Source organism: Plutella xylostella, chromosome 14, assembly GCF_932276165.1.
Source record: "Plutella xylostella chromosome 14, ilPluXylo3.1, whole genome shotgun sequence".
In the NCBI taxonomy this organism is placed as follows: domain Eukaryota; kingdom Metazoa; phylum Arthropoda; class Insecta; order Lepidoptera; family Plutellidae; genus Plutella; species Plutella xylostella.
In genome coordinates this window covers 10822094-10844414 of record NC_063994.1, presented here as the reverse complement: position 1 = coordinate 10844414, position 22321 = coordinate 10822094, and the positions used below count along the sequence as shown (strand labels likewise).

At 39.9% G+C, this 22321-nt stretch overlaps 1 protein-coding gene across 3 annotated transcripts in view; it reads left to right on the top strand.

Moving 5' to 3' along the window:
- The window catches only part of LOC105391660 (kinesin-like protein Klp68D), a 44968-nt gene extending 23663 nt beyond the window's left edge, over nucleotides 1-21305 (top strand). For all 3 annotated transcript variants that reach the window (XM_048625454.1, XM_048625453.1, XM_048625455.1), the window contains 9 exons: nucleotides 11283-11447; nucleotides 11908-12044; nucleotides 13647-13823; nucleotides 14095-14237; nucleotides 15171-15352; nucleotides 16236-16335; nucleotides 17161-17291; nucleotides 18209-18398; nucleotides 18898-21305. In XM_048625454.1, coding sequence (XP_048481411.1) covers nucleotides 11283-11447; nucleotides 11908-12044; nucleotides 13647-13823; nucleotides 14095-14237; nucleotides 15171-15352; nucleotides 16236-16335; nucleotides 17161-17291; nucleotides 18209-18398; nucleotides 18898-19026 — 1354 coding nt within the window. In that variant the 3' untranslated portion in view covers nucleotides 19027-21305. The remainder of the gene's footprint in view (nucleotides 1-11282; nucleotides 11448-11907; nucleotides 12045-13646; nucleotides 13824-14094; nucleotides 14238-15170; nucleotides 15353-16235; nucleotides 16336-17160; nucleotides 17292-18208; nucleotides 18399-18897) is intronic.
- The last annotated feature ends 1016 nt before the right edge of the window (nucleotides 21306-22321 follow it).

Here is a 22321-nt window from a genome sequence, read left to right as displayed (position 1 = left end):
TGCCACACATTGTACTTAAATTCCAAAGAACTCATTGGTATGTCTGCGCTAGGATCCAAACACGCATCTTTTGTGTGAGAAGCGAGCGTTTACCCGACTGAGCTACCGCCGTTTCTTTTCAATTTTTTATAATTTTCGTAATGTATATCTACAAGGAAATCACAAATATGACACTTTGTAAACAAAATACAAATTACTGACAGATTGCGAAAATGGAAATAGAGAGGGATAGTTTTATCCAAAGACGTGAGGTGAAAACGAGATAGAAGACAATGTTTTTTTACGGCAATAGAAACTTGGTCCCTTTCAGGCTGGAACGGGACATAGATTCACAGAGTGCAAAAAGAAATGTCAGGTTAGCTAACTCAGGGTTATTTTCCATTAGCGCAATCAAAAGTCCGGGTTAAAATTTTACTAAGTTAACCCTGAGTTAGTTACCTCTGAGTTTATATTTTTAACCCTGTGATCCACGCAAGTGGGCCTTATAGTTTTTGAGATAGGTTGATTTAAAGTTTATTATATTTGCTGCTACGGAACCCTTTGTGCGCGAGCCCGACTCGCACTTGGCCGGTTTTTTTTTTTGTAATATTTATAACTAAGTAAAAAAATAGGTACTAAGGTAAGCCCCCGCCTTCTCATTGCGGTATTGAGGTCACCTCGGCAATCAGACCGCACTCCAGACATCGCTCATACTCTGAATTGCGGCTAAGTGGGTTTATTTGTTTCAGCGTTTATAATTTTATATTCATTGGTCATTTATCCGTCTACAGATGTTTCGGAAGGCAATGTTGAACTCAATAATTTATCAAGTCTAATGTTATATTGACCTAATAGTTTAAAAAAAACCTGCGTACGTGTTTATAAGAAAGTAGTAACGTCAAGATCCAGATATACTGTTGGACAATCTGGACATAGAGAAATAAACATAGAAATGTAAACCAAACAACTCTGGATCTTGTTTATGATGCAATTCATCATAAACAATTCATGAGCTAGACTCGGCTGGGCCTGGATCTAGGCCGGGCTAAGAGGAGTGACACTCACACCTGTGGGCGTCACTTGAGATCAATCTGGTGATGACGCGATGATCCTGTGGGATTCATACATACAGTCATACACTCATTGCGTGGCGACCTTTACGCGAGGTTGTATACGGAATCTTTGTGCAGATTTTATGTAAAACTGTAGACTCAATGGACTGTGGCTACAATGAAGAGTTTTGGGAAAGGTACGTTCCTATCCTTATTTTACTAGAGTTCACATTTTAATTTAACAGGATTTGTAAAAGAAAAACGTTGTCAATAAACATTTCATTATTTAAGTAAGTACTAAATATCTTTTCACAGTATACATTCAAAATTTTATTAATAACTCTTGTAATTACATAATAGTTTGAATGTTGTATTAAATAACTTGTAAAAAGTGGTAGTAATGTCAGCTGCGGGCCGGTGGCAGACAGCGTGACTGACTCCGACGTACTTGACATTATTGCTACCGAAATTTGCTCTGAAAAGGTCGGAATTGCCAAAAAAGTTAGTAAATCAAGGTATATTGCATTCCACTTCCTTCGCGTCCACTGTGGAACTAGGCAACGCAACAACAATTAAACATGAATGACCAATAAATTGGCCGCCAACGGCATAAAGTTGCAGCAGCAGGCTTTGTGTCGCATCGTCACTAGTGGTTTCTATCAGTTTCTAAGGGACTAATTTGGCACTTGCAACATCACGCTCGAAGAGACGTCCATAAAATATATAGAAATTAATGTAGTGAGGTTGCGACTTGCGACACGTACTACGTCTACTGCAACCTCTTGTCGTCGGCGGCCAGCTGGCACCTTAATGGAACGTTAACAGTTTGAATATGGAACACGGGAAGCGCGGAGCGTGCGCATACATTTATGTACTTACTCTATAAATACACGTGTTTATATCTAAATCGTTTTTTATGCGCTATCGCCGTAACGATCGATCCATGTAGGAACGTTTGTTTACATTCTCCGAGTTACCGGCATTGTCTGATGTCCACGACGAGGAGATTGTAGGAAGCATCGCTACGGAGAACTCTGATGCTGAGCAGATTCTTCAGAAATCTTGTTGCTGCATTGACGGTTTGCTATGTTTGGTAGAATAATAGGAAAGTTGAATAAAAAAGTTGGTATTCGTAAAATGAACTGTTTATGGCCTCTTATGTACATAAATTTACTACTAGAATGTAACAAAGTACCGTCTACAATGTTTGTTTACAGCAGTAGAATAGCACGTAGTATAATAAAGGTATTACACAATGGCACTGGTCTCGGGCGGCGAGGCGTGAAGGCTCCACGGTTTCAGCAGCCTTCAGCACCAGCATTCGGCACTTGTGTTTTATAACGATCTTATTGTTATGATTACTTCGGGTTACCAATCTCATTTTATTTTCTTTAATTCGTCGGAACGTTCTCGTATGTTGTCTAGTAGTCTCTGTTTTTCTGTTTACTTGTTTTCATTTCGCTGAAATAAACTTTTTTCTATATAAGTATGTAAAATGATATGAATACGCTATCGTAGCAGATAACTACAGGCCCTTTCTATAAGTATTAAACAATCGCTATAACTGCCGTGAATTGGAACCAATCGTGGGGGAACTACCACTAATTTCCCGAAGTTTCAGTTGTTGTTAAGACCTCCCCTCGTGTTTTCCAGAAATTAACATGAACATCAGTCGGAGGGTAACTGAGGGGATATCGGTAGGTTCCAGGCTGCATTTCATATTATTATCATAACTGAGTTTGTGTTTTCAGGCCTTTGCATTTACAGGAATGCTTTGCATACTTTTGCATTACTTATTTAGATATAGGGTATTTCTCGCTATTAGCTCAAATTAAATTTATATGCTACCATTTGTATTAATTTTGGGAAAAGGAACATATATATGCTATTATTAACATCAATGAATAAACCGCTATAGTCACTTAAATTGATAATAATACTGCATCGGCATATCGGTCGGTAATCACTTAAATAGTGTATCTAATAATATATCGATATTGTTATCATGATCCACTAAATTATGATAATTTGCTTCTACGCCACTTACAATTATTTAAAACAATTTGCTCAAAATAGAGTTATTTTTTGTACGTTTGTAATGTTTGTAACAATGGTTCTAGTGAGTATATTTGGGTGTTTCTACAGTAAACTCAGTCGCTGGCTCGTGAGTCATGACAAGTATGATTATGATTGCTTTTTTAACTGTAACCTTCGTTGCTTTTGTGTACTAATTGATCAATAAAAAACTTACAACCTGCCTAAGTATAAAAATTTACAATTCCACACTTGTAATTTTCGACTTCAAGGTTGAAATAGAGTATACATATTTTAGAAGAGCATTAATAAGAAATAATATACGCGTAGTTACTGAAACTTTCAAGTTATCTCATGATTCCTAGCTCTTGAACGTTGAATAGGACGCAGCCTGTTGGGAAGTAGGGCGCGGATTGCGTCGCTAAATGAATGTGTAGGTTCCTGCTTGAAGGACGGTATACATAAATTCAGATAGATAGGTACAATGTACAGAGACTACCATACCATAGTACATAATGACGTACATACTTTTGGTAGCCGTGCCGTATAGTAAATGTAGTGCAGTCTGATATTTTTTATGCCACCATTTTGTAGTACAAAATAAACCTTATTAATATTTTTTTTTTCCCTCATTTGGAGCGCTTTTCAGGGACTACACCGATAACAGACGACTGTGTGCCTGAATACTGAAAACATTCAAAAACAATCCAAACGTTTTCCCTTTTAGTTTGCCGTTTGGGGCAGTTTGTCTCTGTTATGTGCTATTAATGTTTTTGATAGGCCAGTAATCAACCATCGAAATACACGTTTGTCTTTAACTTCACACCTGCGATTTTGGCGGTCAATTCTGCAGCTTCCTATGTCATCTACCTAGATCTAGCCACACTAATAATGGCTCTATCACCAAGTAGTAGAGTGTATAGCGCACTGCCCCGTGCGGTGCGTGGGCCACTATGACCGTGGCGAAGCAAACACTCGATAACCAATGACATAATGAAGTGCTACTTCCGATTATTTATGTTTGTGCTGCTGTTCCACCTATATTAGGCCTATATTTTATGACTTACTACTTACCTGTATTATTCGGTTGTTTTGTAATGTTTGTGAAGAACAAACGTATTGCATTTGCCTTTCATAATTGGATCAAATTCGTTATATATTTGATCGTAACCCAATTCAGTCAGGCAATGAATGAAGCACAGTAAAAAAGCACTAAACTTGTAAAATTTTGTGGTTTTGTTTTTTGCCAGTTGACAAGTTGTAGTCGCGTGCCTGTCACATTTACATAATAGCCCAACAAGCAAAATGGTCGAATAAGGGCCCATTTATAGAACTTAAAATCGAATAAATATCGATTAATGGCTGAAATTTTACTAGATTGTGCTATAAAAGTGGTCCAGCTATTAATAAGCATTTTTATCTAAATTGCGCAGTAACAATGTGGAATACGCATCTACTCGACCAATATTCGACCTATATAGCCCGTTTATTCGACATTTCTATAAAAGCTATTTTATTTTTATTAACGCACACATTAGTGCTGAAAAAGAGCTATAGGAGTTATTAATTCGCTTATTGATTGTTCAGGTTGCTATTATAGAACTATTACTCATCATTGTAACTCTTATAGCTTCATTAATCGACATTTCGAATAAAAGCTCTCAAATAACTGTAATAGCTCAATATTCTATTTGAAATGCTATTGTGGCACATTAATTCGATAAATAATTCAGTAATAGCATTTTGGTTACGTTTATAGAAGAAATGAAAACTAAAGGTCAAACAAAGTATTTGTCTCAAAATTCGTCAAGTGCGATGGCCGAAACGTCAAGTGGTTCCGACTTCCGTTGCTCCACAGAAAACAACTGAAGAAATCGAATGTCTGCACAATTTTATTCTGCTTTATTTAATTAGTATGCATGCTTGCTTTGCAATCAATAAATCACTCTTAATTGTTAAATCAATTCACCATTTTAATGACCTATGTTTGCTATAATATTCTATTCTGAAAATCAATATAATATTTTTTTATCGTGTAAAGAAAATAAAGTTTTTTATCGTAATATATTTTTATTTTTAAAGGCAAATAAGAAAGACGACTGATTTAGGAAGGTGTAATAAGCCAGCACGATAACATTGTGCGGCATGGCTTTTAGGTTGATTCGAGTTTCGAAACTACAGTGTCATTTAGGTAGTTGCGCTCGCGTTCGATGAAGATGATCTACCCCGAGATTTTTATCTGGGACATATCACATAGGATACTTTTTTTCCGATATTACCACGGGAACGGAACTTTGCGATATATAACCGACTTATGGGAACATTAGTAGTTCATTTCATTATCATTAAGTATTATATGAAGCAAATATGAACCAAACGGTAATTAAATTACATTTAATAATAGACATCGAATGAGATTAATCCCAACTCGGGTTAGTCAAGTTAAGGGTTTTACATTGAGGAACCCTAAATTTATTTCATAATGGCTGCTTGCTATGCTATAAGTGCAACATTGTAACTATTATTCTATCAAAAATCTATTAACAGTGCTGTAATAGCAATATACGAACAAAGATGGCTATGATTTTATTTTTATAAATTATTTAATAAATTTTGATCAAATTTACTATTTTTTCAGAAAGATTTAACATAGCCCTTAAACATATGTTAAGGAATTCATATTACTTTATCGATAAAGTTAAATGCGTTTAAGATTTTTCGTATACGAATGTGTAAAATGCAACCAAAGAAATTGCACTCGAAATAACTCATTTAGTAAATAATAAAGATAATATGCTTTTGGAATCGGTTATATCTATCTCTTTCAAATGATAGAGAAGACACAATCCACAGTTTTAGTTCCTTATATTTTTCTGCAACAGCGTGGCTAAAATATAGCTAAATAGTAGGGAGAAAGTAATTTTGTTGCATTTATCGCACAAAAATGAAGAGTTGTAGCAACTCGGCAGCTATAATTCTATTTATTTGTCGATTAATGAGCACCACATCGCTGTAACTGCACCCTTAGTGTAGAAGCTGCAACAAAATTGCTATGACAGCCCTAAATTGGGTGCAGTTTACTTTTACTCGACTTTTAACCTACTATTTAAGCTTCTTGGTCACAATTACTCGACTGTCTTAGCACTGAATTGCTGTATAATTTGTGCCCTTTTCGCGTCGAGACAGCGCTGCCGCGACCATAATTCGACTAATTACGGGACCTTTACAGCACATGATAGCAAAACAGGAACGTGGCCGTTACCTTTATTGCACATATTTTTGCTACTTGGGAGGGTCTCCGCGTCTGAATCTGTTGTTGCTATCAGGACTGTGTACTTCCGAGTTTATCCTCTTTTACTGAATTTAATGTTGATTTAGTTCATGCATTCTCCATATTTGTAGGTACTATGTACCTCTATATATTTTATGTCTGTAGACTCTGCCTACTGTAGCAAATGAAGTAAATATTGATTCAATCCAGTTGTGACCCGAAGTGCATTGGATCAGTTAATGGGTCGTTCCGTCTGTGTTTGCACGTCTGGCTGGCAGTACATCTACAGACACACAGACACGCAGTAATGATGCTTGCGTTACACAAACACTTCCTCCGTAGAAGGTAGCGTGCGTGTGATGTGCGATACGCATGCAATATGTATAGGGGCAACCGGTGTAATATCTTGTTCATTGTTGATTGTAGTGTCGCATGGTGATAGCAGATTGGTAAATACGATTGTATGTGAGAGCCTGAAGAAATTAGAAGGCTTTTGAAATTTGCCAGATGGAATTATAATAATTTGGATAATAAGTATTGATGGCACTGGTACAGGCATTATGTTGTCTTCGTTTGAGTAGTGGTGTCATAGTTTATTGTAAATACTCGTAAGTCCCTTATCCAATGGCAACGATATATTCAAAGACTTGTACAGCGGAAAAGTGTTTGGCTGGTGCTCATATAGATGAAGGTAGTTCGGACACTTTCTACTCACAGACATCATCCTTTGTTCTACTTGACACCTCCCTTACAGAAGTGGGAAATCTCCTTATGAGTCTTAACTCTAACAGTGCTCCTGGGTGGGATAATGTTGCTACACATTTTCTTAAATTTGCTAAAAGTGAAGTCTTACCGATAATTTGTCATTTGACAAACTTGTGTTTTTGTAAAGGTGTGTTCCCCTCCTCTCTAAAACAAGCCATCATTACGCCAGTATTTAAGAGTGGGAACGACAAGGAGGTCAGCAATTACAGACCAATTTCAGTGCTACCCGCTATCTCAAAAATTTTGGAAAAACTAATAAACACACGGCTTATGAAATACCTAGACAAATTCAAGATGTTATCAGACTCCCAATTCGGTTTCAGAAATGGAAAATCGACAGAAGATGCTGTGGCCGCGTTAAGTTCTGTAGTTGTTGACCAACTTGACCGTGGTAAAAAGTGCCTCGCTGTCTTTTTAGACCTAAAAAAGGCTTTTGATACCGTATCCGTACCCATTCTTATTCAAAAACTAGAAAAAATCGGCATTAGAGGAACACCTTTGGATTTATTTAAAGACTATCTTACGGACCGGAAACAAAGCGTCAAAATTGGGCAGTTCATCAGCAATGTAACAAGTGTTAGTTACGGTGTTCCGCAGGGGAGTGTCTTAGGACCGACTTTATTTTTAATTTACATAAATAATTTGTGTGAATTAAACTTGGCTAACGGAAACATTTTTGCATATGCTGATGATACTGCACTGGTTTTTTCGGGAGACTCATGGGAACATGCTAAAAGAGTAAGTGAATCCGGATTAGTTATCGTTTCTAAGTGGCTTAAAAACAACCTCCTTACACTTAATGCAGAGAAAACTAAGTACGTATGTTTTTCGATATATAATAACTCACAGCCAGACAATACTTTCAACCTAAAAATACACGACTGTATTAACTTCTGCAACTGCCCCACTCTAGACAAAGTGCACTCTATTAGATATCTGGGAGTTATTATAGATCAACGCTTGACGTGGCACTTACAAATAGATCTTGTAACAGGCAGGATTCGAAAGTTGATATGGATTTTTAAAATTCTAAGACATGTAGCGTCACCCGCACTTTTGACTAAAATATATATTGCACTAGCCCAACCTATCCTAATGTATTGTATACCAGTATGGGGTGGTTCGTCTAAATATTACTTACTTAATTTTTAAAAAAACGGCATTTGCAAGTAATCAATACGACAAGCAAGCAGCTCACGTATACAAACAGGTAAACAAAGCTCTTAGCATATACCCTATGATTATTCGCGATTGTAAAAGGACTGTTACAGAATGGCTAGATAAACTTGATTACGGTGACGTAGAGAAACTCCTAAAATATTCATCGTAGATTATATATTTATGTAATTATTTATTTACAGCATAAATAAATTATTAAATGGTATGTAGCAGCAAACATACACACACACACACATACACACCCACACATATACACATACACACACACACACCCACACACACATATATACACTCACCCACACACATATACACACACACACACACACACACATATATATATACACACACACACACTAACCACATTACTTTAAATATAACTAATTTGTATACCTACTTAATTTAAAAATAATGTTTGTACTTACTTAACGTCCTAATTAGAAAACAGCCACTATATGCTATGAAAAGAGCGGGACCACCTGTCACAAGTATTTTTATGCTTACTAGGTGGTTCCAACCTTGTATGTAACTAGTTATAAGTTTGTTAAAGAAATAAAGAATATTTGAATTTGAAAGACGCACAAAGAAATGCAGCCCTACACTCTACCTACATAGATCTTTCCGTAATTAGTTTGTTGATATGCAAGTACAAAGTTCTCTAACTTGTGATAACGGAGCTACTGAATACATTTGCTACTATTTATGAGTTAGTACCATCAACGTCTCGATATGTGTACAATCAAGTAATGAATGAACAGACGCGTCGACATGCGTACACGCACGCCGTGGGCCGCGTGAGTAATGAAATGATTGACTAGTAATGAGAATGGGCCAGTGGGTGTATGTTACTGGTATGGTGCGATGAATGCCAAATTAGTTAGTTGTTGATGCAAGTCATCAGTGCTCTTATACAGATTATATCTAATGAGGAAAACATAGGCCCCACCCACCCAAGGTAGGTTTAAGAGTCAAAACTACTTTAGGATTGTTGCGTTTTTGATAAAATTTAGATGATTGAAAACAAATGATCCCCCCCTTATCCGAACGGAGAGTAGTTTGTAAAAATTGACGTTCATCAGAAAATTTTATATTTTTACGATGAATAAAAATATTTGACTTTGACTTTGATCATGGCGCTATCGATTATCTATGTCAACAATAGATCACATCTCACATCTAAGTACAGTTAATATCTGTATCGGAAGCAATGTCATGAGTTCCCAAGTAACATTTCATTCGAGCTTAGGTTGTAAGAAATGCCTTTAGGTTTTATAAGGGTTGTGAAAAGGTTAATGCTTTGCTATCTGGTCATATTGAGTACTTGAGAATGATTACTAAGTCCTAAAACTAATTGTTTATTAATACAACCTTGTAGCTGCTGATAAGAGTTTATATTAACGTTATTTTAACATGTATTTCAGGAGCATATAGTTCTAGGATCATATAGTTTTCGTAGACTCCTGATTTACTTCTAGAAAAGCTAGCATTAATGCTAAAGTGAGAGCTTAAGGTTAAATTTTTAACCTTGATACAACCATAAAGTTATGGAATATTTAAATTACTTATAAGTATTTTTTAAAACCTATCTTAAACCTTTAGGTTGATAAGAGTTGTCTAGGCAAACAAATTAGGACTACTTGGTGAAAACCAAAAGCATTAAGCACTGGCTATGAGCTAAAGGCATGATTTAAGTCCTACAAGAATATTTTAAAGCTTTAGAGGCATCCTCAAAATATGTTTAATGCTTTTTAGTAATTTCCTAACGGCCGCCATATTTTTTCACTGAAATAAAAAAAAAAACTTACCAAAAAGATACATTTTAATTAATAAGGGAAAATTCAGTAGCGTTTCCTATACTATTCCAAATATATGTTTTTTTTATATAGACAGTACTTTTATTTCTTATATAAATTTATACCAAACATAAAATTTTATCTATTTTTTTTAATTAAAATATCTTCAAATTTATCATTTACAAAAGGCCCGTCACTTATACAGAACTATTATCCGAAAGTATCACAATAAAGTGCTAGTCGCACAAGGTTTTCATATTTCCTGACTTCAGCCTAACTACTTACTATATTTTCTATTAATACAACATTTACAAGTTAGCCATTTTGAGTCTTGGAAAGTGTCAGGTAATGGCGCCATTTATTATAATTATTATAAAATCTTACACAGAAACATTTTAAGACCCGAGAGTCCTGGGAAGGCATTACAAATATCCATCAAATATGTTTCAAGTTGTAGTAGAGTTACATCCAGGACTAATTTAGAACTTAAAAGCTGTCTTCCAAGGTTATGTTAACGTTAAATTAAGGTTGTGAAGGTTTTATTTAGGTTCTGTGTAAGTTGTTCAAAAGGTTCTGTGTTTGAGCTATAGGTTTTGCTGTAGCTCTCAGAAAGGTTCTAAAACGTGGGCCCTTTTTGCACTCAGGAGGTTAATATAAGGTTATCGAGCCTTCTAAGTCTCACGAGTTGATTTCCATACAAAGGTTCTAGAACCTTTTCAAAACCTTTTTAAAACCAAAAATGTTACTTGGGTTGCACACTCCATAGCCACTGACTGAATGAAGTGAGTCAGTTCAACGACCAGGGCGGCAGGATCAGCCGACGGGTGCTTCCGCTGAGGGCCCTATGACCCAACTGTAGGTGCACTAAAGTGGACTGAATGAAAACATCCGGTCTGTTCTCTAAGGACTGCATAGAAGTCCTATAGGATAGTGGCTTTCTGTAACGTCTAGTCTGAGTAGGTATGTACAATGAACTCGTTAGATGGCAGGATTCGAACCCACGGCCTCACGAATGAGAGCCGAAAACTTATTCGCTACGCCACCACTCCCACCTTACCTATTTAATTATATCTGCCCATATTACCTAACCACCTTTTATATTTTCAAACATTCACTGCGTCCTCACTACTTAGGGTTTAGGGTTGCATAGCCGCGTGTGAGATGTCTACCGACATTTATAAACTAAAAACCAACCCTTCTATTACCTTCCAGCGTGGGCAAGTTAAACCTGGTGGACCTGGCAGGCAGCGAACGGCAGCGCAAGACCAACGCCTCGGCCGACCGGCTGCGCGAGGCCAGCCGCATCAACCAGGCGCTCAGCTCGCTCGGGAACGTCATCTCCGCGCTCGCAGAGAACAGCCCGCATGTGCCCTACAGGTGGGTGTTGTACCAGGAGCGCAGCTCTTTAAGGAACGACGTGTTTGTGCAGGCGTAGAAAAACCATCATGTGCCGTACGGGTGGGTACCAGGAGTGCAGCTCTTTAAGGAACGTCGTGTCAAGCGATAATGTTGAAAACGTACGGTGGCCTGCGCCTAAAAGTATACAGGCGGAGTTTTTAAAATAGCGATCTCAAGCTCGCATGCTGCTCAAGCACATCCACATAAACACCACTGCTACACAGATCACACACAACACGTCCCCAGATTTATAACAGATGTAGCTGGTCCCTTCATCATCAGGGATCGCTATTTTAAAAACTCCGCCTGTATACTTTTAGGCGCAGGCCACCGTACTTCAATCAATGCCCTTGAATTTCAACCGCATCCCTCCCTCTCCTATCTCTCTTTAATCATCAATCAGTGCACTCTAGTAAATGTAATTGTTTTGTCTCCTCAGAGACTCGAAGCTGACGCGCATCCTGCAGGATTCTCTCGGGGGCAACAGCAAGACCATCATGATCGCGAACATCGGGCCGGCGCAGTACAACTACGACGAGACCGTCACCACGCTGCGGTACGCACACCGCGCCAAGGGTACGCACCTGTTCTATTCTCAAAGTCAAAGGTTTTTATTCATCTGATGAACGTCAATTTTTACAAACTACTCTCCGTTCGGATAAGGGGGGGGGGGCTCTTTCTGTCTTAGGGCGGATTCGACCAACGTCGAGTAACTTTTTACTCACGAGTAAAGTACCAGTTACTCGCGAGTAAGCAGATTTTGCATTCTACCAAACCTGAAACCAAGATAACTAGCTTATCCCAAGAATAAAATGTTATACCGCCAAAATTGACCGTGTAACGAGCTTATCCGAGAGTAATTTTGTAATGGCGGCAGCACATCAGCTGATTAGAAAACCGTCATAATGACATATAAACACATCTGTCAAAACATAAACAAAAGTACGTTAAAAGGCAAAGTCTCAGAATAACAACAGCGAATAAAATATTAAAACATAAACAATTTCATACTTTTATAATCCATTCAAACTAAGTTGGCATGTCATTTCTATTGCATGCTTTGAAACGCAACTATTTTTATTTTAGTTGCATTACAGTTTCGTTCCTCGTTCATTCAATTTAATCATGGTATAACTTGGTACAATGCAAATGTACTTATCCTAGATATTTACTCGCGTATAATTTTAATTCCGGTATAGTTATTCTCGTGTAACGTGATGTTTGGACGAATTCACCCTTAGGAGAAGAACGGAGGCAAGAAACTCCTGAGCCAGATGGCAAAAAAGATTTTCAAAAAGACTTAAATTATAATAATATGTTCCCGCGCGCTTCGCTTCACCCTAAATAGTTTTCCCGTGGGAATTCCGGGATAAAAAGTAGCCTATGTTCTTTCCCAGGGTCTAGACAATATGTATACCAAATTTCATTCAAATCCGTTCAGTAGTTTTGGCGTGAAAGAGTAACAGACAGACAGACACAGTTACTTTCGCATTTATAATATTAGTTAAGGATAGTTAGGATGAGCGAGCTAACTACTTATCACAGCCATCGCTGTGGGGGTTTCAGTACCTGCACCTGGTTCTCACGAATGGAACCTTTGTGCATATCCCCAAGGTCTAAACTGCCTTCCCAAGCTTGGACCATTTCCCACCACGCTCGGATATGGTATAATCTAGATATACAGGTTTCCTCACGATGTTTTCCTTCACCGTAAGAGCGATCGTATACATTGTACTTAAATTCAAAGAACTCATTGGTACATGTCAGCGCCGGGATTCGAACCGGCATCTCTTGCGTGAGGAGCGAGCGTTTACCCGACTGAGCTGCCACAGCTCTGCCAAGGGTACGCGCCGCCGCTGTTACTGCAACACTGCTGTGTATCTAACAGCAGGAGCATCGCGAACATCGCCCGCTGGAAATGAGGCAGAGCCCCGCGAATCCACAAAACACAACTACGAATCCTGACTATTCAGAACTCTCGCAACATGAAACATGATGCATTGCCAGTTCATCATCATCATCATCATCATCATCAGCCTTCTATCGCCCACTGTTGGGTATAGGCCTCCTTATTTGTATGCAAATTCTTCCGATCCTGTGCCGCTCTGGTCCACTTGCCATTTGCCACGTTTTCATCGCCTAACTTTATTAACTCTAACATTCTCCTCTCACCCGCAGCGATCAAGAACAAGCCGGTGCGCAACGAGGACCCGGCGGACGCGAAGCTGCGCGAGTACCAAGCGGAGATCGAGCGCCTGCGGGCCATGCTGGCAGAGCGGAGAGGAGCGGAGCGGCGCGGGGCGGAGCGGAAGCCGAGGAGGGCCACCAAGAAGACACAGCCGGAGCCCGAGAGCGGTCAGTAGTGTAGTTGTAGTACCAGGGGGGAAATTTTTGGCCAATCGACTATGGCACACTATTATATTATATTATTATCTCGAAAATTAAGAATTGGAAGATATGTCCAGTGTTGAGATGATGTTGAGGGAGCGAAAATCTAGAGCCAGGCAACGTGACAGCATACTGAGCAAGAAAAATGGGTGATACCTATAGGCTTTCATTCAAAGCTCAGAAATATCAATAAATTACACAACGAATACTTTGGTAAAAGGTTTTCTCCCATCCACAGAAGAGCCGGATGACCAGGAGAGCATAGAGAGCGAGAACCAGCTGGCGGAGTCGCTCGTGGAGCAGGAGAAGCGGCAGGCCGAGGAGCTGGAGCAGCAGATCCGGGCCCTGGAGGCGCGCCTCGTGCAGGGCGGCGGCGGGAAGGTGCGTCTCACACACAGAGTACCAGGGGCGCATAGAGAGCGAGAACCAGCTGGCGGAGTCGCTCGTGGAGCAGGAGAAGCGGCAGGCCGAGGAGCTGGAGCAGCAGATCCGGGCCCTGGAGGCAAGCCTCGTGCAGGGCGGCGGCGGGAAGGTACCAGGGGCGCATAGAGAGCGAGAACCAGCTGGCCCAGTCGAGAATTAACAAGATTAGTTGACACTCCAGGATGCAGATTTTAAGGCCTATTTCGGTTACATAACTTCTGTAACTCATTTCTGATTCGATCCTTCATGAGGTATTATGAATCGGTGGACCTGTCAGTAATCTACGCCGTTAACCCTTATGTATGTGAAATGTGAAGAATAACATTCACGAAATAATTAATAATAAAAATGTCCTCCTAGCCGAATTTCGACTACGGCGGCCAATCTCAATTGAGATCAGCCATCTACGCAGGAGTAGATTATAGTGCCCAAGTGTGTGCGCAGTACACAGGGGCACTCTCTGTTCCATCACTCTCATAGCCCAATGGGACGGATTGACCGACACGACTGGAGAGAGCTAGGCGCAGGACCGACTGCTTTACATGCCCATCCGACAGCATGGATCGTTTCACTGTTTCGGACATCAGGTGATCAGCCTTCTATGTCCTAACCAAACTTAGAACCACAATTTAGAAACACAAATTGATGGTCCCACCCGGGAATCGAACCCGGGACCCCTGGGTCATGAAGCGAAGCTTCTACCACTAGACCACAGAGGCACGAAATAATTAACACAGTAGGTAGTCTGCCGTCAAAGTGTGAGCATCAATGCCACAATGCCTACCTCTCACGGTCGTAATTACATGGTGATGTAGATAACAAGAAACGCAATAGAGCTTAAAAGTACCAGGGTAGCATAGCATGTAACATCATTCGTGTCTATTTCCCCAGGAGCTCCTAAACAACTTGAACGAGTCCCAGCTGATCCTCGAACAGCGACACAGCGAGATCGCTGAGAGGAAGAAGAGAGAAGTGGAGATGCAGCAGAAGATAGACCTCGAGGAGGAGACCACGGCCAGTGTCACCAGCACCTTCACCAGCCTGCAGCAGGAGGTGGACCACAAGACACAGAGGTAGGTAGTAGTACGGTCAGGTGCAGTTAAACCTGACCCCCCTACCATAGTAACAATGCTTCTGAGAGGAGTCAGGTGTTTTTGGCCCTTACTGTACCAGGATAGAATAGATATGAAGGAGCATGCGTCGTAGATCGCAGTTTCAAAAGAGGCGGTTTTAAAGTACCAGGGTAGTATGGCTGCGGAGGAAGATTGGTATGCGAGACAGTATGATCGAGCCGGAGCAATATGCGTTTTTCCATTAGACGCGGGGTGGCCTCAGTAAGCCACGGTCACTTATTTTTCACCTTCATAGTTAGCTAAGCTTAAAGGGTTAAGTAACTACTCACCGTGTACTTTAAATCTAAAGAGAAAAAAACAGATTTTGTTATTTTCTAATTTAGTTTTTTAAGAGTAAAGAAGAAAATCTATTCATTCATCTATTGCAATCATTATACACACCCATTCAGTTGCTAATCTATCTATTCTATTCTATTCTCTGTGGGGGAGTATGTACCTGCACCTGGCTCTCTCGAGTAGAACCTTTGTGCATATCCCCATGGTCTAAACTGCCTATCTAAACCTTCATTACAACTTACTATCAACAGATTATACGAATGTACTTTTAAAATATATTAAAAAAATGCGTACAACAATCATATGTCGGTATTTTTTTAAAATCCAAATGCACATGAGTTTACACAAAAGTATTTTGCCTACATAATTATTATGATATAATAGTTTAAGATGGTAGTTTTGCTTGTTATAAAGCTTAATTAATCTGAAAACCTTCATACAGCAGCTGGTAAGATTGGAATTTGCCGCCGTGGTCTAAAGGCCTAGTACGTCTAGAAAATCTTCTATCTAAACCTTCATTAACTACATGTTTATTATGTGCCTGCAGGCTGAAGCGCTGCCTGTCGAAGTACCTGTCCCTGCGCGAGGAGATGGTGGAGCAGCGCGAGGCGCACGACGCGGAGCGCCGCGAGCAGGAGGCGGCTCAGGTGCGTGGTCGCTAGTGGGAGAGATACATTCAACACTGGTATCGATTCTGAAGGTAAAAATTCTAAATTTAGAGCTGTCAAAACCTTAAATTCTTTGTTTAAAATTCGACTCTATGACTGTTTCCGTAAATGTCATTTTGAGCTAGCAATTTTTTTAGTTTGACAGCGTTAAAATTAAAATTTCTGCCTTCAGAATCGACATCACTATCCTCCTTATTCATAAAAAAATACTGGACGCTTTAGCTATTGCACTGTTTTGTCACTCTCGATCAAAGAACAAATTGTTCTCTGTCAGAAAGTGTGCAGTTCAATTATAGCGTCCACTAACTTTTTTATGAATAAGGGGGTTAATCTCTATCCTTGAATTAACTTAAATGACTACCTTATAATATGTAATATAAGTACTACTTGCTAAGTATCTGAAAACCAGCGCTGTAAAGTCGGCCACAACTTACAGCAGAAGCTGAGATTGTTCCAATTTGCAATCTTTTTTATTCGATCCATTTAATTTTATTGCATGTTTTTTTTTGGCAAATAAATGTTTTTTATTTCTTTCTTTTCTACTCGTATCTACCTAAAGAGGGATATATTTTATGACGACATGTGACGATATTGTGTTTTTTTTTGGAAAATAAATGATTTTTCTTTCTTTCTTTTCTATCTACCTATATTCCATTTCACGGGGCAAGTCATCTGATACAAACAAAAACTACCCTTATTCGAATGTCATAAGGGTTCTGTCAGATGTCTTTCCCCGTGAAACAAGGTATAAAGAGGGATGTACATATAAAACACGTAATGTAATTGAACGGTATGACGTCACAGGCGGCGCTGGTGGGCGCGCTGCGGCGGCGGCTGCTGCTGGCGGACAGCTTCGTGCCGCGCGCCGGGCGCCAGCACGTGCTGCGCCACGCCTGGAACCACGACACGGACACGTGGGAGCGCCAGGAGCACAGGTAGGGACAGGAGCACAGCTAGACCAAGCTGACGTGTGGGAGTGTGGGGCTGAGGTACAGGCAGGGGGCGCCACCGGTACCGCCCTAGTACGGTTAGGTGCAAAGAAACCTGACCCCCCTCTCATACTAACAATGCTTCTGAGGGGGGTCAGGTAAATAATAAATAATAAATATTTATTTTCAGACCACATAGTCCATAGTAAGTGTTAGTAACAATGAATCTTAATACTAGGTTAGGCTAAATACAAACACAAACACATTAATATATTTATTTACACACCCTATTTTGAAACACTGAGTACTGATCCTGTTATATTATATTATCTGCACCTTACTGTACTAACAAGAGATATGTCTAAGGTACTAACGCATGGTAGAGGGCGCCACCAGTACAGCCGCAGTTGAAGTTGTCGGCTTTTCCAAACGCATCGTTGGATAAAAATTTGCATCGTTGGTTGCACTGGCCGCCATTGTTGTTGATTTGCGAACCCCACCGTCGCTTTGGAGTATGCCCGCTTGGAAGTACCACGTAGGTGCGGCTCATGGGATAGCGCTGGACAGGAGAGTGACTACAAGTACCAGGAGACCATGGGATTGAGAAGTTGGATCAAGAATTTTAGCAACATACCTATACCCCCAACAAGAGCTATCACAAAACAAACGGAAGTAGGTAGGTATGGCCGTAAAGAAAACTGGAAACATGGAAGCGCTGGAAACTTACAAGCGCGTACTTTATTATAGATATTTTTCGTTCGGCAACGTATGGAAAAGTTAGCGGTTACGTATTGCATTGCAAAATGATGATCGAGTAGTTTTACACATGATCACATAATAAGCCATCCTTCTAGCAATCTGTATAAACCTGACTCCAGTATCTCTTGTAAACAACTTTTATTTATGACCTCATTCCCTTCCAGCGGCGTAGAGCCCCTCACATCCCGCCCGGTGGCGGCGGCGGGGCGGCGGCGGCCGCTGTGCGAGGCGGCGCTGGCGGAGCGCCTGCCGCGGCAGCGCTGCGAGGACCTGCTGGACCTGCGTCCCATCCCCCTGCCGTCCACCACCAGGGTGTACGTGCCGCCGCCGCCGCCCGTCGTACATGTGAAGCAGGTGAGTTACCAGGATAGTAGGAATGTGAAGGAGCGTGCGACGTAGACTGTACTGTTGTTTCTGAAGGAATGTACCAGGAGAGGAGAGCGATGAAGGAGTTTGGCCATAAGAAGATATTTAGTTTCCAAAGTACCAAGGTAGCATGAATGTGAAGGAAGGAGGAAGTGAGAAGCGGGGCCCACCTACCATCCTACTAATATTATAAATGCGAAAGTTTGTGAGTATGTGCGTGTGTGTATGTTTGTTACCTCTTCACGTCGAAACGGCAGAACCGATTTCAATGAAATTTGGTAAGGAGTTAGCTGACACCCTGGATAAACACAAATGCTACTTTTTATCCCGGTATCCACGGGAAAACTTTTTAAGGCGAAGTGAAGCTCGCGGGAACAGCTGGTCTGGGTCTATTCACTTACTGCCCAGCGCTCTCAGAAAACCTCAAATTGACTCACCCACTATTTCTATTCTTATTTCCTAAAACATCTCTTCCTAAAAATTCCAGATGCCCGAGCCGAAGCTGAAGAAGGAGCCGGACATCGAGGTGCGCAAGTCGGGGGTGCGGCGCCCCGCCCCGCGCCCCGCGCGCCCCTCCACCGCGCACCACCGCCTAGGCACGGCGGGCGGGCGGTAGGGCTGGCCCGCCCCCGCCCCCGCCCCGCCGCCCGCCCCGCGCTCGCCCCGCCGCGACCGCCAGCACACGCTGTGTACCAGGGAGCACAGTCACTGACTACCAACCAACATGATGCAATACATGGTTTAGTTCGTTCAAATCAGTTATTAGAGGTTATATAGGCTAAATATTTGACTGTACGGCAACGGAAGAGAAAATATAGTGTCTTTTAGGCGTAATATGTGTGCTTATGCGCGAATCGCAGTAAAAAGTACTCAGTCAGATTCTGCGTTTAAAATACGAAGGTATATCTTTCTCTCGCAGTCTGGTTAAAATAATGCCGTGCAATAGACCCACTTGAATGAACTAAAACCTAAGTACAGCTCTCAACATATAGGTACAACGAGTAAATAAACAGAGTATAATATAGTCGCAGATGAATTCATATATTGTTATACCGTTTCCTATTATATTTTTCTGTGGAGTGGTTGGTCGTGCTGGAGTGCGGGGGTGCGGGCGGGGGCGGGGGTGAGACGAGGGGGTGCGGGGGGTGAGACGCGGGGAGAGCGGGCAAGGGGGGGGCAGTGGCAGGGAGAGAACTATACGTCCTATTGTACTTGCCAATTTGATACTTCGTTTAACTAAGATCTTGAAGATACAAATGGCAAAATTTGTGAAATATCGTAACATTTTGCTATGGCTGTTTGATTAATACTATTTTAAATGAAATTGTCGTCTTTGATTCGATATAAATGATGTGATGTACATATTTGTATCTTCAATATCTTATGTAGAAGCTCAGTGAGTAAAAACCTGTGCTGGTTTTAGTGAGATCAAAGTGTAAGTTCTGTAAAAATGAATTCGAAAATTGTAAACCTCGCCAATTTTATGTATATTTTACAATTGGTCAACGTTGGAAAGAGGACTATCGATTTGCAAGCTCCGACAGTGAGTGGTGGTAATATTGAACTAATATTAGTCGTACCTACTTGTTTGTATCGCGATATTTTTATACAATAATGAAACTGAATGTACGCAATATCTGCAAACGCTTCGCCATGTCGCTTGTCATGACATCTCCACGCAAAGCTGTTACTTATGAAATTAGATAGAAATTTCAAATCACTTATTGTAAAACTATCTTTTTATCTTAGCTTTACAATTCCAAAGTAATATTTTTACAAATATTGCAAAGATATCGTATTGTGTATATAGTTAATGAATACTTGGTAGGCGCTGCCTCGTAGTGGTTTCATGAAATAGCGCGATAATTGATCTCAGTAGTGCGTCGCCGCACTGTTGCTTGTATAATTAAATTATGTACCTTTATTATTTATTATGTTCTGTCCAAAAATATATATTATTTAGTAGCATACACAGCGGTAGTATCACCGTGAAGCTTGAGGTATATAAAATAATCAAAATCAAATATCGCAACTATTTTGATAAATTTGTTTAGATCCCCAAAGTCATCATGTAGACTTAATTCACAATGTAGCGATTTGTTTTATTTTAATTACAATTTTATTTGTCGTTATGCTTTTGTACAAGTTTATTTGTTGCTGAGCGCGATGTGCACGTGATATTAGGGAAATTGTTGTTTGTACCGCGTATTTACTAATATTCATATTTTCATATTTGTGTTGAAATTTGTTTATATTTACTTTATTTTGTTCTGGCAACATCTTTGTTGAAGATGTGTGGCTCTCTCTTGTGTTGTGAATTTAATTTTATTGTTTAGATTCAAAGTTACCAAAGACGGAACTCCAACATTCCAGTAGTTGCAGCAGTCTAGTGTCCAGTAGACACGAGGAGTGTAGTAGACACGCCGAGTCTACGAGTAGACAAACCGAGTTCCTTTGTAAAAATCTATATTTTTTTGTTATTTATTCTAGACACGGTTTCTAGTCAATGGTTTTATTATGAACAAATATGTAAATAATATTAATTACTGGGTTTAATATAGTCGTAGTTAATATGATATAGGCAGGAGGCTAACCGCACAACCCTACATACAGAAACTAGTGAATTATAGTATTAAAAGTTATTATTATTTTGAAATAAATAGTATCTAGATGTTTTAATTTTAACAAATCATGGTTTTACTTGAATGATTGTGGTGGCCTTACCTTCTTAGTGTGTAACTTATTAAATAGCCAGATAATTATGAAATATAATGTAAAGCTATTGGCAAGAGTTACAGGGGGGAGGCAGGCGCGTGATACAGGATGTTCGTAACCCGCTAGTCAGCTGCCGCGTACCTACACGCTTATACTCACTAATAAAATACTTTTTAGAAACTTGTGTCTTTTATTTTTATAAGCCATATTAATTCAATTCACTGAATTTAAATGTTGGAATGATTTTTTTTAACAACGCGCCATCTTACGGAGCTTAGGTGTACTACGAGGCAAAGACTTCGCATAGCGGGGAGCTCAAAATAATAACGGCATCTTCATATCCTGGCGAAGGCGGAATCTCGTCCTAAGACTCGTCGACTCCCGGCCAATTAGTGGATAAGCCCTAACCATGCCCTAACAGATTGCCACACCATCACTACCGTCAAATAGGTAGGTTGTCGGTGCTCCCTGGGAGCGCCCTCTTCGGCTTTCAATTTTTATCAGAGACACTAGATGAGGAATGGCGAGTAAACAGCAGCACACAATATCGATCTTTTTGCGGCACGATACCATACCATAATTATCACCTTTCACCTCTTTGCAGAAACAGTAGGCGACGCAGCGACTGGTGTCCGGTGGTTGATCACTACTTTATTACTTTACATTTTGGCGAGTAGGCCAGTTTGAACCCGAAACATAGAAAAGTAATGAGTATCGTGAAGTTATTGTTCTGAGTTTTAAATACGCTTGTCAGCGGCCATCTATCGGATCATTTTGAAACATTTTTTTATGAGCAATCTCGTATTCATTGAGTGATTGATCATAACGACTTTCATCGATATCGATAAACACAATGCAAAATGTTAAAAAGCTAGTAGCGCTATAAATAAGGGATTAGGTACTATACTTTGTAAAATATATCATCAGCCCTGCCATCAAATCTATAAATTTAATGTCTCATTTGTTTGTTTTCAAGGGAAAATCTACTTTATTTATGTCTGTGTTACTAAATTGGAATTCATGAGTAGGTAAGGTAGTCATCGTGTAGGTTTCGCAAACAAATAAATACCTTCAAAGCTCTTATTAGTTAATTTTATTTTTAGTATCCAAATATTTCAATAAAAAGAAAAAAAGCATTATGAAATTCATATAAAGCCTTTATCTATTTACCAACCACAAAAAGCAACAGCACACAG